The sequence below is a fragment of the Citrus clementina genome, unplaced genomic scaffold, assembly GCF_000493195.1.
Source record: "Citrus clementina cultivar Clemenules unplaced genomic scaffold, Citrus_clementina_v1.0 scaffold_9, whole genome shotgun sequence".
Taxonomy (NCBI): Eukaryota; Viridiplantae; Streptophyta; class Magnoliopsida; order Sapindales; family Rutaceae; genus Citrus; species Citrus x clementina.
The window spans coordinates 1,758,713-1,774,782 of NW_006261964.1; the positions used below are offsets into that span (position 1 = coordinate 1,758,713).

A 16,070-nucleotide genomic window follows, 5' to 3' on the forward strand; every position below is an offset into this window, starting at 1 on the left:
ACGAACTCTGCACTGCGGCCTTGGTACTTTGGGAACATGAAAGATAACGGACGCCTTGCAGTTGTTGTGTAAGTAAATAACACATCAACCGTATTTACAAGGGCCTTTCATTGACTTATGGTACAAATTATGACTTTACGTATTACTGCCTCAACATCAGTACCAAATGTCAATCATCAAATGTTGAAGTTTTGTTTCTTACCTCGTCAATTTATCCCCCTCAATTTTGAGTTGATTGTAAGTTGCCTCCTTTTAACGGGCATTGATCGTGTAAAGATGTTGAGCAATCAAAGGACCTAAGAAGAGAGGACTTAGAAGGAGAACTGTTTGATACAAGGAATTCGTAAGGGCCGCTTTTTGGCGATAATTGAGAAGAAACAACTACTAGTTGAAAAAGGTGGGAAGGAGAAGAGAATGGGAGGAAGCTAGCCAACTAGCCGCTGGAGGAAAATACCACGGGTTTAACAGCAAGTTGCCTTTTTAAATGAAAGTAATTAGTCAAACTCTCAAATTTCTCTTCCCTTATTAGACGGCTGAATTAGTAAAAACGGAAGCAGCCGTGTGACGGTCGTATGAGTGCAGTTTAATTTGCATTTATGCATCATTGGGCTTTTGTCATGTATGGTCCACCTATCTTTTCATTGTTGAGCAATGACAGAAATAATACGTTTTACGACAAAACGAACTCATACATGGCCTCAGCTAGTAGCTATTAATAAGGTAAGGTAGAAAACCGGGTGAGATCATAAGTTGGTATCTTTATCAGTATCAATGATCAATTGTAAAGTTTCGTTTCTTTACTAAGACCAAACCTTGTCGTCAAATCCCCCGCCCCGTCGTTTGTCAATACTATTACTTCATCTTCACCGCATAATGTATTGGCAAGGTCACAATCCTAGAATGTTAACCACTGGAGGCTTTCCATAAACTAGGGTAACTATTACTTCATACCGCCGTCGATTTCACAGCATTTTCTATTGCTGTTTGTTTCAACTCTAAACTCTTTTTCAAGAATTGGGTTTTGCTGCGAAAATGGAAATGTTAGTTTCTTTGTAAACCCGAGGAGATATAAGGACCTTGTAATCATCAGTAGATGAATCGATCATAACCAAAATTTTATTCTCATCAAGTGACATTTTAAAGTCTGATGGGATGATTTCTGTAAGCTCCGGTTGATGGATTCCATTTAAGAATCTCTTAAAAGTCGCCTACGATATGGACCACACAAACCGGTCTCTTTAATGAAAAATTTAGTCTTCTCATCACCCATTGATCATCTAAAGAAGATGCCGTTAAACAGTCGAAAGATTGAAGAGTGAGAGATGTCGATGAATATTTGAAAGTATAAGAGAATACAACGGTCGGATGGAGGACAGCCTACATTGATTTCGTGACAATTTGATGTAAGTATTTTTTGAGGCCATTTTGGGCGGTGCAATTTTATTCCATTGCAGCAAATTTGGGATCAGAAATCCGAGAGAGCCATGTCCTGCGTACACCCTGAAACACAGAAGAGACTTGATGGGCATCGAGATTGTTGTTTGCTATATGAACTAGAAACAACATTTAAAAAAAAATCTACATGAAAATTGTTTGAATGAACAACAAACTAGACTATATATATATATAGAGAGAGAGAGAGAGAGAGTAAAATTGCGACAAAACAAACTCAAATGTATATATAGATGATGCTAAATATGAATAGAAACATGGGGTGACATCAGACTTTCTACATATGCAATTGCTTCCATTCTCTCAAAACTTTGCATGGCTTCTGCGTTAGAGGTAATCATCAAATGTTCAAGTTTGGTTTCTTTATCAGAATTATACCTTAGCAATTTGTTCCCATTTTTTGTCATTATAATTCCGCCGATCCTTGTACAACATAGCGGCTTCATCCCCACGGTATCACAGCAAAGGTCATTACAATTTCCGATATCATATAATTTTCCCCAAGAAGACTTCACTCTATATTCCTTCATCATCCATAACTCAACGGTACCGCCACGTCCCTCTATGACTAAACAGAGGTGCCCATCAATTACTTCCAACGTCAAAAAAATAAAAACGTTACCGTTAAGTTCATCAAAACCGTGAGGCATTGGCACCTCGCTGAATTTTTCTTCTACTAAATCAAATGCAGTAATCACAGTAAATTCACCACGGCCACAAATGCCATTTTGTTACCCAGTGGAGACGTCCGTTCACCAGAGATCCTGTTAAACTCTGCTGCCAGTACAAAGTTTCACAAAATACCATTACTACTTTGCATTGAGTTGAATCCTTTTCCAGGATTCGGCTTTTGTTGCAAAAACTTTAAATTGGGTCTCATTGAAGCTATGATCAATACTTCGTTTAGCGAACAAAACTTTGTAATCATTAGTCGATGAATCGTAACCAAAACCATATTGGTATCTAGTATCACCAGATGAAATGTCAAGATTTGGTAACTTTCTGTAATCTCCTGTCGATGGATTATATATAACAATATCCTCACAGTTATCAAAGGCTATGCAAACCAAGCCGTGACATGAGCCTATAACATGTGCATTAGTACTATATGGTTTCCTGAAGGGAAAATCCAATGGTGTCGATGCATTTTGATCATCAAAGGTTGCTGCCGACGAGTCTGAGGATTGAAGATGAGAAGGATTTATTATAAGGAATATTTTTTCGGGCGGTTTTCGCATGCATTATATTGCAATGTGGCAAAGTCGGGACTGGAAATCAAAGACAGCCATGGCTTGGATGCTAACTGGAAACGCAAAAGAGACTTGACGGGCAATCTTGAAATTATGTCAATTACGGCGTAGTCGGGAAGAATATCGGACATTGTTTTGCAAATAAGCTCGTACGTTGTATCTACTCTTTTTAACATGGCTGCTTGGGTTTGTAAATTACAAGTCCTTTTTTTTTTTAAATAAGGTGGCAAAGGGAAATTATAGTAATATTTAGGGATCTTAATTAGAGTTAATAATTTTCTTTTAAGGTGGCTTCAATGATTTTATTTGATTAATGACATGCTGCCTTAACTAATAATATCATTAGAAAAGTCCCAATAGTGGTCCTATTTGTAAATGATTAAGCTAATTCATTTTTGAAACGTAAGTATGAAAAATGTGGTGGATTAATTTACAACTAGAATAATGATGCAAGAGCTAATTTTGATCAATCTACTTTAATTCAAAAAAAAAAGAAATTCGGAATAGGTTGTTATTAGCCGTTGGATCTCACCCTCTCATGCTTCAGGTTAAAGCAAGGCCAAAAGCTCTATCTCGAAAAGAAGTGTACTCCAAGACATGATACGTTAGCTTAGGCCAGTAGCCGCATTGAGAATTTAGAGGACCCACTTTGAGATCTACCAATAGGATTCTTGTTCACATGGCCCACTATGATCACTACAACACACCCTTTAAAATAATATTTTCTTGTAATAATATTTATTGAATTTTTTTTCCTTGCAATTGTCTATTTCTTTTAAAATATTAGACCATGGTATCTTTTCATAATTTATTAATGTATTATAACTAAAAAGATTTATACTACATATTCTAAATTTTTTATTTAATTTTTTTTTTCAAATGATACGATATTTATTAATTACTTGATGAGTTTATAAAAAAATAATCAAAATTTATTAAATAACATATTATTTGAGATAAAATTTAAAATATGTGTCATAACTTTAACTAAATAATAATATCGATCCTCACGTTTAATATTTTAAAAATAAGTGAAATTTCACTTAATGTTTTATTAAACAAATTTATTTAATTTAATGGTATAAATTTAAAAATAAAAAATAATAATTAAATCATTATCCATCAATCATTAGATTGCACGATCTTAAGTTAGAAAATCAAAGTCAGGAAACCATCGTTTAAAAATAAAGTTGAACGTTTTCCTTTATGTAATATTTATCTTTCTTTTGCCGCTGCCGAATGCCCGAGGCTCTAAGGAAAAGTTTGGAGCCAAGGAAAATGATAAATGCACGAGTTAAAAGGGAAGTCATGTCAAGGAATTTTTTATTCGAAAATACAATAAAAAAAGGTTTATTATAAAATTCACATCCTCAATATTATTTTTTTATGAGAGTCAATTTACCATTACGCCATGAGTAATAAATATATGCCAAATATTGTTTAAAAAATGCAGGCCAAGTACTAAATATTGTCAGTTTCTCCAAGCATTTAACAAGACTATGACCATTATTAAAATAAAAAAAAAAGCATTTTCTTTTTAATTTCTTGCTTCATACGCATTTCATTGTTGAAATTCGGTAACCAATTGAGTGTTGGTTTAAACAACATATAATTGAAGAAACATTCGCTGCCTAAAAAAACTTTTTGTATGTATTATTGGAGAGCCATTTTTTTTTCTTTTTTAATTGAAATACTTAAATGTAGATCAAGCATATTTTGAATTTAGTCATTCAAGCTTCATTTGAGCTGCCGCAGTGAAGTTATTTTAAGAGGTTTCAACAAAGAATAAAAATTCATTTAATATTTGAATTATGCTTGAATTAAATCAACTTCAATAAAATAATAATAATAATAAATAAATAAATGCCAACAAGGTGAACATTTGTTGTGAAATGATTTTCACAAAGTCGTACGAAAAAATGCCCGTGTCGTTGAATGTTGACGTGTCCTTCCTTATTTACTACAAAGAAAAAGAAATCTCCAATGAAGAAGTTTCTTAGCAGCCAAACACAACCTCAAGCGAGGGCACCCACGTAACTACGACGTCCGAAAATTAAACAATCAACGCAAAGTCGAGGGTGCAGCGGTCATTTCACAATTAAAAAATAGCCGTTCAATAATTTTGAAATATTAGCTAAATTGAAAAAAATGAGCTATATGATCCTTATATCTCAGTTACATTATAATTACAGAGCTTCTCTTTCGCGTGGAGCCAACCTCTGCCATCATCATCATCATCCATTTGTTCACTCAATTCCTGAACCCAAAAAGAAAAAAAAAATTGAAAATTAGGGTTTTGCTTTCGCTTTTAATCTGCATTTCAGATCTGATTGTAACTCTCATTTCCTCTCATTTCAATCTCAGATCCGAATTAACAATTCAATTCGGTACCTCTTATTTCCATTGCAATATAAAAGATTTTATTTTTATTTTTGCTTGAAATGTGGACATAAGATTCTTGACAAATTTGGTTTTTTTTTTATTCCCCTTTGGTGTATGTAAAATTTTAGGCAATCCTTTCATGTTCTTCTTTGAATTTGGATTTTCTCCACCTTGTAAGTGATCGTAATTTAGTTATTAATTGTTTTAGTATTGAATTGCTTGTTCTTGATTTTTTTTATTTATTTTTGTTTTATAATTTTGATTTTTTTGGTGTGTGTGGATGAAGCTGTGTCATTTTAAACAGATCTTAAAAGTTGGCTCCGCAAAGACGGTCGCAGCGCCACATGGGTGGCCAGATGCAGCAGAGCAATGCTGCTGCGGCGGCGGCTGCGCTGTATGATCACCCCGGTGGGTCCATGCATAACAATGCGGCTCCCACAACTGACGCCGGTGATGCTGTCATGGCGCGGTGGCTCCAGTCTGCTGGACTGCAGCACCTGGCCTCTCCCTTGGCTTCTAACGGCATTGATCATCGCCTCCTCCCCAATCTTCTCATGCAGGTACCGTATTTCTTTATATATCATATACAATTCGATATAAATGGAAGGTTACATTTTGATGGGAATTGAATTTTGTTTTTATTCTATGAATTTTAGATGAAGCTCAAATTATTTGTTTTTTAAGTTTTGGATAGCTATGAGTTTCCCAAAACAAAAAAAAAAAATCCACCTAGGGATTATAATTTTTTTGAACCCAAAATGAATTTGGGGTAGTAAAATGCTATGAATGTTCATAGTTTTTGGCATTTGGTTTCTGTATGTGCATTTGGGTTTCTATCTGATGAAATAACAAGGTCCTCTCTGGTATTGTTAAAGGGTTATGGGGCACAATCTGCAGAAGAGAAGCAGAGGCTTTTCAAATTAATGAGAAACCTCAACTTCAATGGTGAATCTGGGGCTGAGCCACACACACCAACCGCCCAAACATCAGGGGTGGTTGCATCAGATGGGCTTTATTCTCCAGAGTTTAGAGGGGATTTTGGAGCTGGCCTTTTGGATCTTCATGCTATGGATGATACTGAGCTTTTATCTGAGGTATGGTTCCTTATAGGTAACTGCATCTATGCTGTAGGAGACAATCTTTGGTGCAAAAAGTGCTGAAGTATTGAGTTTTCTGTTGTCTTACTTCCAAGGGTTTAAGGATTAACCGGGATTACACTTGTTTGGCTCAGTCATATTTGCTTTTCTTTTTTCCTTCTTTTTCATTTGATGTGATCAATTGATTCTTTTCCCTATCGCAGCACATGATTTCAGAACCATTTGAGCCATCGCCTTACATTCCTAGTATTTCCAAAGGGTTTGAAAATGATTTCAACTTGACAGCAGGCTGGCAGCAAAAAGAGCAAACTGATGCAGATGCCTCAGCTCCAGTTCCCACAAATGAAAAAGAGAGCAATGCCAGAGAAAATAATGTGGCTAAAATTAGAGTTGTGGTATGTGGCTCTGGTGGTAGTATGCACATGCTTATACATGTGTATATACATATGTTGTATACTCATTCTTTCATGTCTTAGGTACGTAAAAGACCCTTAAACAAGAAGGAGCTCTCTAGGAAGGAGGAGGATATTGTAACTGTGAGTGACAATGCTTTGACTGTCCATGAACCCAAGCTAAAGGTGTGTTCTGTGGCTATGGAAATTTTTTTTATTTACTTAAAAATGCTTCCAGATGAATCGATGGGAAATTTATCGATGCTTGTCTGGTGTTGGCTTTTCTATTTTTTTTTCATTTTTTCCCCTTTCTCTGTGCAGTGGAAGGACTAACTTTTCTTTTAATATGATAGGTGGACTTGACTGCATATGTGGAGAAGCATGAGTTCTGCTTTGATGCTGTTTTGGATGAACGTGTCACCAATGATGAGGTAAAAAGTTTTGTTCTTCTTTCTTCTTCCTTGCCTCCCCACTACCCCTTTTTAAAAATTAGAGTTGAAATTTGTGGGACTGCTGCTTTGGCATAATTAGAACTCTGAGAACCTGTAAATTATGTTCTAATCATCCTTTGCCGCTGACGTATTGTTTGTAAATTCTGTTCTCAGCTGCTTACTGTCTTGTGAAATGTGCAAGTATAGACATATTGAAGCTCTTGTCTTTTACTTCTAACTTGTTCGATTCAAGTCATGATTACTTCACATTCTTTCTTAACTAGGTATATCGTGTCACTGTGGAGCCAATTATTCCCACCATTTTTCAGCGAACAAAAGCAACGTGTTTTGCATATGGGCAAACAGGTAAGAGAGTCTGATATTCTCTTACCAAATGGCATAGTAATGTTAACACTTATCTTGGGAGGTGTCTTTTGCCAAAGTCAATCAGTTTCAAATTGATTCACCATGTGGAAGACATGGTGCTGTCATCATATTTTTTTATGTCCTATGCTGTTTCTCCTTTTTTTCTCTTGCTTATATGCGATGCTGCTGGCTGTTCCTGATGCTTGGCACGTATTTAACTGCAATTGAATAGCTGAAATAATGAAATACTAATAAATTATAATTTCAGGGAGTGGTAAGACATTCACAATGCAACCATTACCTCTTAGAGCAGCAGAAGATCTTGTTAGATTGTTGCACCAGCCTGTATATCGTAATCAGCGATTCAAATTGTGGCTTAGCTATTTTGAGATATACGGTGGAAAACTTTTTGATCTTCTCGGTGAAAGAAAGTAAGGATCTCTTTACTTTCTTCCTCTCCCTCCATCTCCTTAATTCTTTATATGCGCCTGGAGAATTTGGATGCTTTGCATGTTATAGACACTGATGATAATAATAACTCTTTATATGTATTTCAGTTGAATATGAAATGTCTGTTGGATCTGACTAGCTGCATAACTTATTATTATGATATTGAGGATCTTGCTACTGTTCATGAAACTTGGGTATCTTAGTGTTGTTTATTTGTATGTATAGCTTAGAATACATATCAATATGCTATGTTTGGATGTTGATGGGTGCACAATTGGGCACATTTAAAAAGTGGCTTGCTTTATTCTTCTCAAATAGGAAACTTTGCATGAGAGAAGATGGGCGACAACAAGTTTGCATTGTTGGGCTACAAGAATTTGAAGTTTCAGATGTGCAAATTGTAAAGGAGTATATTGAAAAGGGAAATGCTGCAAGAAGTACAGGATCTACCGGTGCCAATGAGGAATCTTCTAGGTCACATGCTATTTTGCAACTTGCTATTAAGAAGCACATTGAAGTAAAAGAATCCTTCAGGCGGAACAATGATGGCAACGAGTCTAGAGGGAAGGTTATTGGAAAGATTTCTTTCATTGATCTGGCTGGGAGTGAAAGAGGTGCCGACACCACTGATAATGACCGTCAAACCAGGTGCGTTTTCATTCATCAATTGTTTTTTGTTCCTCGGCTATGGAATTCTAGCTCAAAAGTGGAAAGATGGTTTATTTCTTATGCTTGATGCCATACGCACTAATGCTGACAACGTCAACTTCATGTGTTCATAGTTGGCACTCCCTTTGTTTACCCTGCACCGTATTATTTTTAATTTAGAGTTGCTACTGACTGGTTTTACTTAATAATTTTTTTTTTCTTTCTCTTCTCTCTCTCTCTCTCTCTCTCCTGCTCTCCCCCCAATTGGGAGGAGGCATGTTTGGGGACTATTTGATGCATATCATGATACTAGCTGTTTGGTTCATTGCTAGGATTGAAGGTGCAGAAATCAATAAGAGCCTCTTGGCTCTTAAGGAGTGTATCCGTGCTCTGGACAATGACCAGATCCATATCCCATTTCGTGGGAGCAAACTCACAGAAGTGCTCCGCGACTCTTTTGTTGGGAATTCAAAGACTGTTATGATTTCCTGCATATCACCTAATGTAGGATCATGTGAGCATACACTCAATACTTTGAGATATGCTGACAGGTAATGCTCATACTTTGAGCTTCTGCAAATACAGTATCTAGTAGCAATGGTGATTTTTCTTTGGAGATATGATTAACAAATTATCATATCACTGTGCAGGGTTAAAAGTCTCTCAAAAAGTGGGAACACGAAAAAGGATCAAGGTCAAAATTCATTGATACCAATTAATAAAGACACTTCATCTGCTTCTTCTATCCCTGTTTCTGCTGATGTGGAGGATGTTTATGAACCACAACAAGATACGAAAGTGGTGGATACGGGTAGAAGAGCCACTGAAAAGGAAACTTTATCTTACATTCCTACTGTTGATTATGACAAACAGCAATCAAGCTTTTCATCTGGCTTCAGTGGAAGAGAGGAAAGTGGGGTGGCCTCTGGTTCAATGGATAGGGAGAGGTTTGAAATTAATAATGCTTATGGTGGTTCTGCCAGTCAAAAGATGCGCCCTTCATATTCTCAAAATTCTCTTGATACAGAAGAGAAAGTGCAAAAGGTATCACCACCTCGTAGAAAAGGGTCTAGGGATACTGAAAAATCAGAAAAGTTGGGAAGCTGGCTGAAAAAAGACAGCAATGGATCAGAGCCATCCACCACAAACTCCAGGCAACAGAGTACAAGCAATTACAACATAAATAATGTTGGATCTAAACAACCTCAACCTCAACCTCCATCAGATGGGAATATCAATGCTCTTCTTGAGGTCGGTGGCCATCTACATAACAATGCTCATGGCTTGTAATTGTTCTGCTCTATTGAGTGTTCTTTTTCTAGTGGATTGACAACTTTCTATGCTTTTTGACTGTTGTAGGAAGAAGAGGCCTTAATTGCTGCTCATAGGAAAGAAATTGAGGATACAATGGAAATTGTTCGTGAAGTAAGTGGAATTTCCATCTTTCTACAGATTAGTAGTTGTGGTTGGCATTTGATGAAATCAGCATTAATGTTGTACTTGTCTTGTTCTTGTATTCTTCGATATATGGATTCCAGGAAATGAAACTATTGGCAGAAGTGGAGCAACCAGGCAGCCTCATTGACAACTATGTGACCCAATTAAGTTTTGTGCTTTCACGCAAAGCAGCAAGCTTGGTCAGTCTTCAAGCTCGCCTTGCCAGGTTCCAGCACCGCCTGAAAGAGCAAGAGATACTTAGTCGCAAGAGAGTTCCTCGTTAGACAGCACTGTTTTTTTCGCAGCTTCACTGACTGCATCCTGTCTTGTAATTCTTCTTTCTTTTATATGCGGTTTTTGCTTTATTTTCTGTTGCGAACTATAGTTTACTTAATCCTAAACATTAGTTACTTATATATATCAGTTTGTGTTGGCCCTGGCAGTCAAATCACGGATCGCACTGTCTTGTGAGAGGAATGGCCGAATGAAATTTAGTTTCAGGGCACTAATGTTGCCTCTCATGACCAGGCTGACTGATACGACAGAAACTCTTGTTCATTGCTTGGTGTTGGGCGGTTGAGCTGTCAAGTCTATTTTCAAATGTGTTATTGGTGAGGTTTTATGGTTTCGTGGGAAATGGTTTTGGAAGGTGAAGGACGCAAGGAAGGGTGAAAATGAAATAGCTGTATGATTACATTAAGTGGCAGTACTGTAAAATTACCTTTTTGGTTTCTCAACTACAATGCACAGTGAGCGTGCGTGTACTAAAAATCCTCACAATGTGAATGAAATTATGTTTTTAGCTATTGATAAATTCAAAAAACTCTGCCATCAGCAAAAGTTTTAAATGATTTAAGCTATTGTTAATCATTTAAGTAAAATGATTAAGATGATTAACTGAGACGTTGAGTGATTGGTATTTAAACTAGGTCTTGCCTTGAATCACTAACTTTCCAGCAGCTTATCAAAAAGCTTGCTTCCTGATCATCAAAAGGGCAGACACGTACAAGATTTTGAGTTCGAAACCATACAAAACACGCAACCACGAATACTCATTTCATTCTCCCAAAAGTGAAACGTACATATTGAATTCCAAAGAAAAGGGGACCATTAAACTAAGATGATAGCTATAAACACAAAAATCAAAATTTTTTAAAACAATAACTTCCAAAATCCTTCTAACAGCCCATGCTTGGATATAGAATTATAGACAATATATATCATCGGTCACTGCTACTGGCATGTGTACCATATTCATCTTACCAGGATAATCTTGACCAATGGAAAACTAAAACTTGCTCTTGACCACCACTGCAAACCCTGACAAAAGCGCATCTACCCTCCCAAAATCAGCTATTTGCTACATATGAATACTAATACGGTGCCACAAAATGTTACTAATCAGCAGATTATTTCCTCTTAAGAAATCTGCTATCTTCTAAATGGTAAGTGCTAATATGGTGTTAGAAACATGCTATTGAATTGGCAGATTCACATTTTCAATCAATCAGCTCTCATTCTCAGGATCTCCTTTGCAGTCCTCACTCGAAAATAGGGCATATGGCTCTACAAGAAAAAATGAAGCAAAAGTTCAATAGATGAAACATTGAATATAGACAATGCACGCATGAGTAGGACAAATATTCAACCCCATGACATTTTACGCGGTGCAATAAGAAATGAAAAATCATCTCCAAAGTGTTCATTGACGGAAGTGTTTCTATTTCAGAAAAGCTCCAACATTTAATGCTTTCAGTAACATAGGTCAAAGCCTACAACATTGGAGACTTTAAAATGTAATTTGTAATGTTTCAACGTAAAAACTAATGAGAAAAATATTTAAAAATATACATTGTGGAAGAAGACCAAGTTTCTAGTAACTTGTTACCTGGTCAAAACAAAGGCCTAGACCTCTGCTATAGAAGTCAACATATTTGAGCATAAACATGCCACAGTCAAACCTGTTACAATTAAGAAAAATAAGACCAAAATAATTTCAATTTAAAAGTATCCATAATTAGACAGAAACAACATAAAACCAGAGTTATACAGAAAATGAAACCAAATAGGGTAACTTTTTTGAAACAACTAATGTATACAACAAAAGAAGCTTCGCCTTGAATAAAATAGAAGTCTGAAACATAATAGATATCCATTGTCCGAAACAGGTCATACCATTAAAACTTTACTTTTTACATTCTCAAAAATTGTTCATAAAATTGAATAAAACAGAATCATTGCGGTGAATATATTTTTCCTGCTTGACCCCTTTGACCCATCTGCAAGCAGTTGACTAGTAATTAACATTCAGATAACCATGAAAAATGATAATACACACCCATTTGCCTGTTCGGGAAGGTCTAAAACAAATTCTTGTTCCCAATCACTTACGTCGATGTCTTTCCCACACTTGTCCCTTACTTCTTCAACGAAATATCTAGCCTGGAAAAACCAGATCAATAACATTAGCCAATCTTTCATTAATTATCTCTATAACGAGCAACATGAATTGCAAATCTTAAATTAATGAAAAATGTTTGTCTTCACCATCAAGTAATAACTGTTGAAGTGAAAGCCGCATTTGTAAAAAGATGATAACTAAGAGGTGCCCACCTTCCTTAAAGTGAAGTTCTATTGAAATGTTCTATTGTTTAAAGCACACTGTGCCATACTCCTATCAAGGATTATTATTTATTCTACTATACTTCCACACACTTCAATACTCGAATACCTTTTACCAGGATTACTTTACATCTAAGTTTCCTAAGCCTCCAAAGTTATTAACAATTAATAGGTTATGTACATTTTCACTGATTAACAAGGCCTGAGACACAGCTTTAAGAAGTTCATAGCAAGTTAAGTTTGTAGACAAAGAAGAGAGGAGAACAACTTTCCTACAACAGCTTTACATTCCTTTGAATAATAACTGCACGAGTAACTAAATGAGTACAGGAAAATAATTACTAAAAAAATACCAGGTCACCCAGCACTTTCTTATCCCTTCCTTTGAGTGAATCAAGATACTGAAACTTCTTATCTTTCCTATCAATCACTGCCAAGCACCAATGTATCTGCTTGTGGATAGGGACAAATATCTGAGCCAAAAAAGATGAAACAACTCATAGATCAGTATATTAATCAATCTGGCAAATAATATGGTAATAAAAGAAAAGGATGGTTAAGAAAAACTTTACCTTGTCACACTCAATGAGACCATACCCTAATTTTTTGGCAGAAGTCCATCTTTTCACAGCTCTGAAATCATAGCCCTTGTTTCCGCAAGCTAACTGGACATCAAGATCAAATTAACAAAAGGTAAAATACACTAACACCAGAAAATGTGAGAATGATTAATGAAGGGAAAGAAAAACTGAAAGCAAGAGGCAGAGCAGATAAGTATAGTTAATTAAAGTTGAGGAAAAAATAAGCAAATTTGTGAGAGAACAATAAAACCTAAAAGCAGATGTGGAAAATGATAAGTGAGCAGGCCAATCAAATTTGACAAATTAATATGTAGAATGAGTTATAAAACAGAAAATTTGAGGGAAATATAGAAATTCACAGGCATTAAGATTAGCAACAATCATAGTTTGCTCATTGGGAAACAATTTTTTTTCCCCCAAAAAAAAAAAGAAAAAGAAAAGGGAAGAGCTGCAAATGATGTCTTAGACTGTTAATACAATTAATAATGTTCAAGTATGCACAATCTTTCAATGCTAAATCCTTTTTTTTTTCTTTTCACGAGAATAAGCAACTCTCACAAAAGTAGATAATAATAATGATATATATCAGCAATAGGATTAAGTTTAGCAAAATTAAAACAAAACAAAAAAATTGTGAGAGAACAAGTAACCAACCTTATTGTAGAAAAATGTGTTAAAAAAGTGACATTTCAAAAACTTCTGGGGCTCTCTCTTTTCCCTTTCTTTGAGCAACCCAAGGTAGACATTTATGACCTACAAAACAGAAGGCATATACAAATGAGAAATCATTTTTCACACAAAGATTAAACGGATATGGCCCTAAAAGGTATACCTCATCATTCAACCATGCCCCAGGTCTAAGGCACTGGAGAATTTTTCCTGTAATGTCAATACCAGTCTCGGTATGAGAGACCAGAACCGCCCTCCTGGAAGAGTAAGCGTCAAATGTTAAAATACCAACAATCACCATTTAACTAACAAGTGATATATCCATCAATCATACCAATTTGCAGAAAATGCACGCTCAACCGCAGCCTCTTCCTCTTTTGTAAGAGGGATAAAAGGTTCGTGAGGTAATTCCTGAAAATCAATTAATGACAGTTTCAATAACAGAAAACAAGGGAGCACATAGCATTTCAGAAGAGACAGCTTCAACATTATTCCAAAGGGGTTAAAGTTCTTTGAATAGAAAAAGCAAAAACCAACAAATCAACGGGCATATCAGATTTTAAACTACGTCAAGCCAAAAGAGCTCACCTCTACCTGTTCTTCCTCTGGTTTCTTTAAAGGCCATAACTGCTTAAGTGAAGCCCAACGCTTCTCATTTAACTCAATCTCAAACTCTATTTCTTTCAACTTAGAACCTCTCTTCTGCACACTCTGCAACAGCTTCTTATACACATCAACAGTCATCTCACCATTCAATGACAACAAATCAATCATCTTCGAAACATCACCATTATTTGTATCCGTAAGCACAGAAGACGATGAAGGCTGCAAATTGGTATGATAATTTCTCTCCTCTGCAGATTTCCCATCAATTTCTCCAATATCAACCACGGGTTTCTCATTCTCATCACTCCCTCGGGGTCTTGGATCAAACACAAGAGACCTCCCTTCTCTCCCATCTTCAATAGCATCAATTTCTTCAACACTCGAATCATCAGATATTACCTCTACCTTTTCTTGTTCATTATCAGCATCAATCACTTCCTTATCTTTACTAAAATACCTAAAAGCACCAAAAGCGCTTTTCTTTGCCTTCTCTAAGTGATATCTCAATACATTCCCCATACGAATACCTAAGTTTTGATTTTCACCATACCCATTTGCCTTTTTCGAGCCAAAAGCTTGATTAGACTTATCAGCAAACCCAAATTTGAGTGTTCTACACGGGGCATGAACTTCTCTTTTCAGTGGAGGCTTGGCTTCTGGATACCTGGACATTCGCGAAATGGTGCTATTTGATGAAATTAGGGTTTGGTTTTGGTTTTGCTGCGTGTAATTGAACCTTGGCCGTTTCGATATATGCAAATTTTGATACGGGATTTGGTAATTCAAGTACTCGTCTCCCCGCTTACGATTGCTTGTTAAAGCACCCATCGAAATTGATGCTCAGATTGGAAGACCCTAGAAACTTCAAATCCATTTACACGAACACATGATGCAAAATTAGGGTTTTCTGATGAAACAAACGCAATTTGAAAAAAAAAAAAAAAAAAAAAGCGACTGGCTAAACGGTAAATGCAACGATTAAAAATTTAAATTTTTGAGCTAATGGCAAATTTAAAATCGAACAAGAGCAAGGAATTGAGAGAATTAAACAGAAGCCCTAACTTGTGATAAAATTGTCCGAAGCAAAAATACGTAATGCAGACAGAACGAAATGCATAAACAGAGAGATTTGTTGTCAGGGTTTTGAGCAATCTCGACGGATTTTTGGATCTGAAGAAATTGGTAGCTTATTTGTAATTTTCTGTTTTCTAATTTTTGATATAATTTTTCGCGGCACGTAGAAGAAAAAAAATCAAGTAAAAATGGAATTACGGAAACTAAAAAGTTCGAGAGTAGATGCGTACCGTTTGTGTTAGTGTTATTATTATTATTATTATTATTATTATTATTATTATTATTATTATTATTATTATTATTATTATTTTAATTGTGGTAGACGTCGGATGGCAAGTTCACATGCGTGATGCGTCACAGATTCATTGGTCGTCCAGGTAGCATTAACGTACAGCGTGCTAGTATTTTTCAGTCCATTTTCCTTTCTGTAAATAATCCACTCCAAATTATCCAATTCATGCAATTTGTCACTAAATTGCCTAGAAGCTAGAACAGCTAATCTGATGATAAATTACTTTAAAATTCATGATAATCACATAATTAATCAAATATTACGGGAAATTGTTTATATTCATACTTGGTCTAATACAATAATCTTCCCAGGTAATATATT

General features: G+C 35.8%; 2 protein-coding genes across 9 annotated transcripts; one reads left to right on the top strand and one right to left on the bottom strand.

Moving 5' to 3' along the window:
- The first annotated feature begins 4,859 nt into the window (after nt 1-4,859).
- Nucleotides 4,860-10,715, top strand: LOC18032727 (kinesin-like protein KIN-13A). 5 transcript variants are annotated; one of them, XM_024180403.1, is made up of 15 exons: nt 4,860-5,089; nt 5,213-5,257; nt 5,371-5,644; nt 5,960-6,178; nt 6,385-6,576; nt 6,658-6,759; nt 6,927-7,004; nt 7,289-7,370; nt 7,639-7,801; nt 8,139-8,468; nt 8,801-9,019; nt 9,119-9,719; nt 9,828-9,893; nt 10,007-10,233; nt 10,330-10,715. In XM_024180403.1, exons 3-14 carry the CDS (start codon nt 5,429-5,431, stop codon nt 10,187-10,189), a joined length of 2,451 nt encoding a protein of 816 aa, XP_024036171.1. In that variant the 5' UTR covers nt 4,860-5,089; nt 5,213-5,257; nt 5,371-5,428; the 3' UTR covers nt 10,190-10,233; nt 10,330-10,715. The 5 variants fall into 5 exon arrangements, with proteins under 5 accessions (XP_024036171.1, XP_024036168.1, XP_024036165.1 ...); XM_024180400.1 differs by having other exon boundaries at nt 10,349-10,715; XM_024180397.1 differs by having other exon boundaries at nt 10,007-10,715.
- A 320-nt stretch (nt 10,716-11,035) lies between these two features.
- Nucleotides 11,036-15,697, bottom strand: LOC18032720 (ubiquitin-like-specific protease ESD4). Of its 4 annotated transcripts, none has more exons than XM_024181504.1 (9): nt 14,372-15,697; nt 14,112-14,188; nt 13,941-14,034; nt 13,763-13,861; nt 13,100-13,192; nt 12,881-13,000; nt 12,244-12,347; nt 11,794-11,866; nt 11,036-11,471 (listed from the first exon to the last, which is right to left on the bottom strand). In XM_024181504.1, the coding sequence occupies exons 1-9, from the start codon at nt 15,209-15,211 to the stop codon at nt 11,409-11,411; spliced, it is 1,563 nt and encodes a 520-aa protein (XP_024037272.1). In that variant the 5' UTR covers nt 15,212-15,697; the 3' UTR covers nt 11,036-11,408. The 4 variants fall into 4 exon arrangements, 3 of the variants coding, with proteins under 3 accessions (XP_024037272.1, XP_006419567.1, XP_024037278.1); XM_006419504.2 differs by having other exon boundaries at nt 14,366-15,697; XR_002904811.1 differs by having other exon boundaries at nt 11,452-11,471; nt 12,297-12,347; nt 14,366-15,697.
- Between the last annotated feature and the right edge of the window lie 373 nt (nt 15,698-16,070).

Excerpts from the sequence above, each read along its gene's own strand:
- LOC18032727 (XM_024180397.1), top strand. The coding sequence starts at position 5,429 with ATGGGTGGCCAGATGCAGCAGAGCAATGCTGCTGCGGCGGCGGCTGCG. Across the intron at positions 6,179-6,384 it reads ATACTGAGCTTTTATCTGAG|CACATGATTTCAGAACCATT; the intron begins GTATGGTTCCTT and ends TCCCTATCGCAG. Across the intron at positions 7,802-8,138 it reads GATCTTCTCGGTGAAAGAAA|GAAACTTTGCATGAGAGAAG; the intron begins GTAAGGATCTCT and ends CTTCTCAAATAG.
- LOC18032720 (XM_006419504.2), bottom strand. The coding sequence starts at position 15,211 with ATGGGTGCTTTAACAAGCAATCGTAAGCGGGGAGACGAGTACTTGAAT. Across the intron at positions 13,001-13,099 it reads GTCTCATTGAGTGTGACAAG|ATATTTGTCCCTATCCACAA; the intron begins GTAAAGTTTTTC and ends TTTTTGGCTCAG. Across the intron at positions 11,867-12,243 it reads CTTCCCGAACAGGCAAATGG|GTTTGACTGTGGCATGTTTA; the intron begins GTGTGTATTATC and ends TAATTGTAACAG.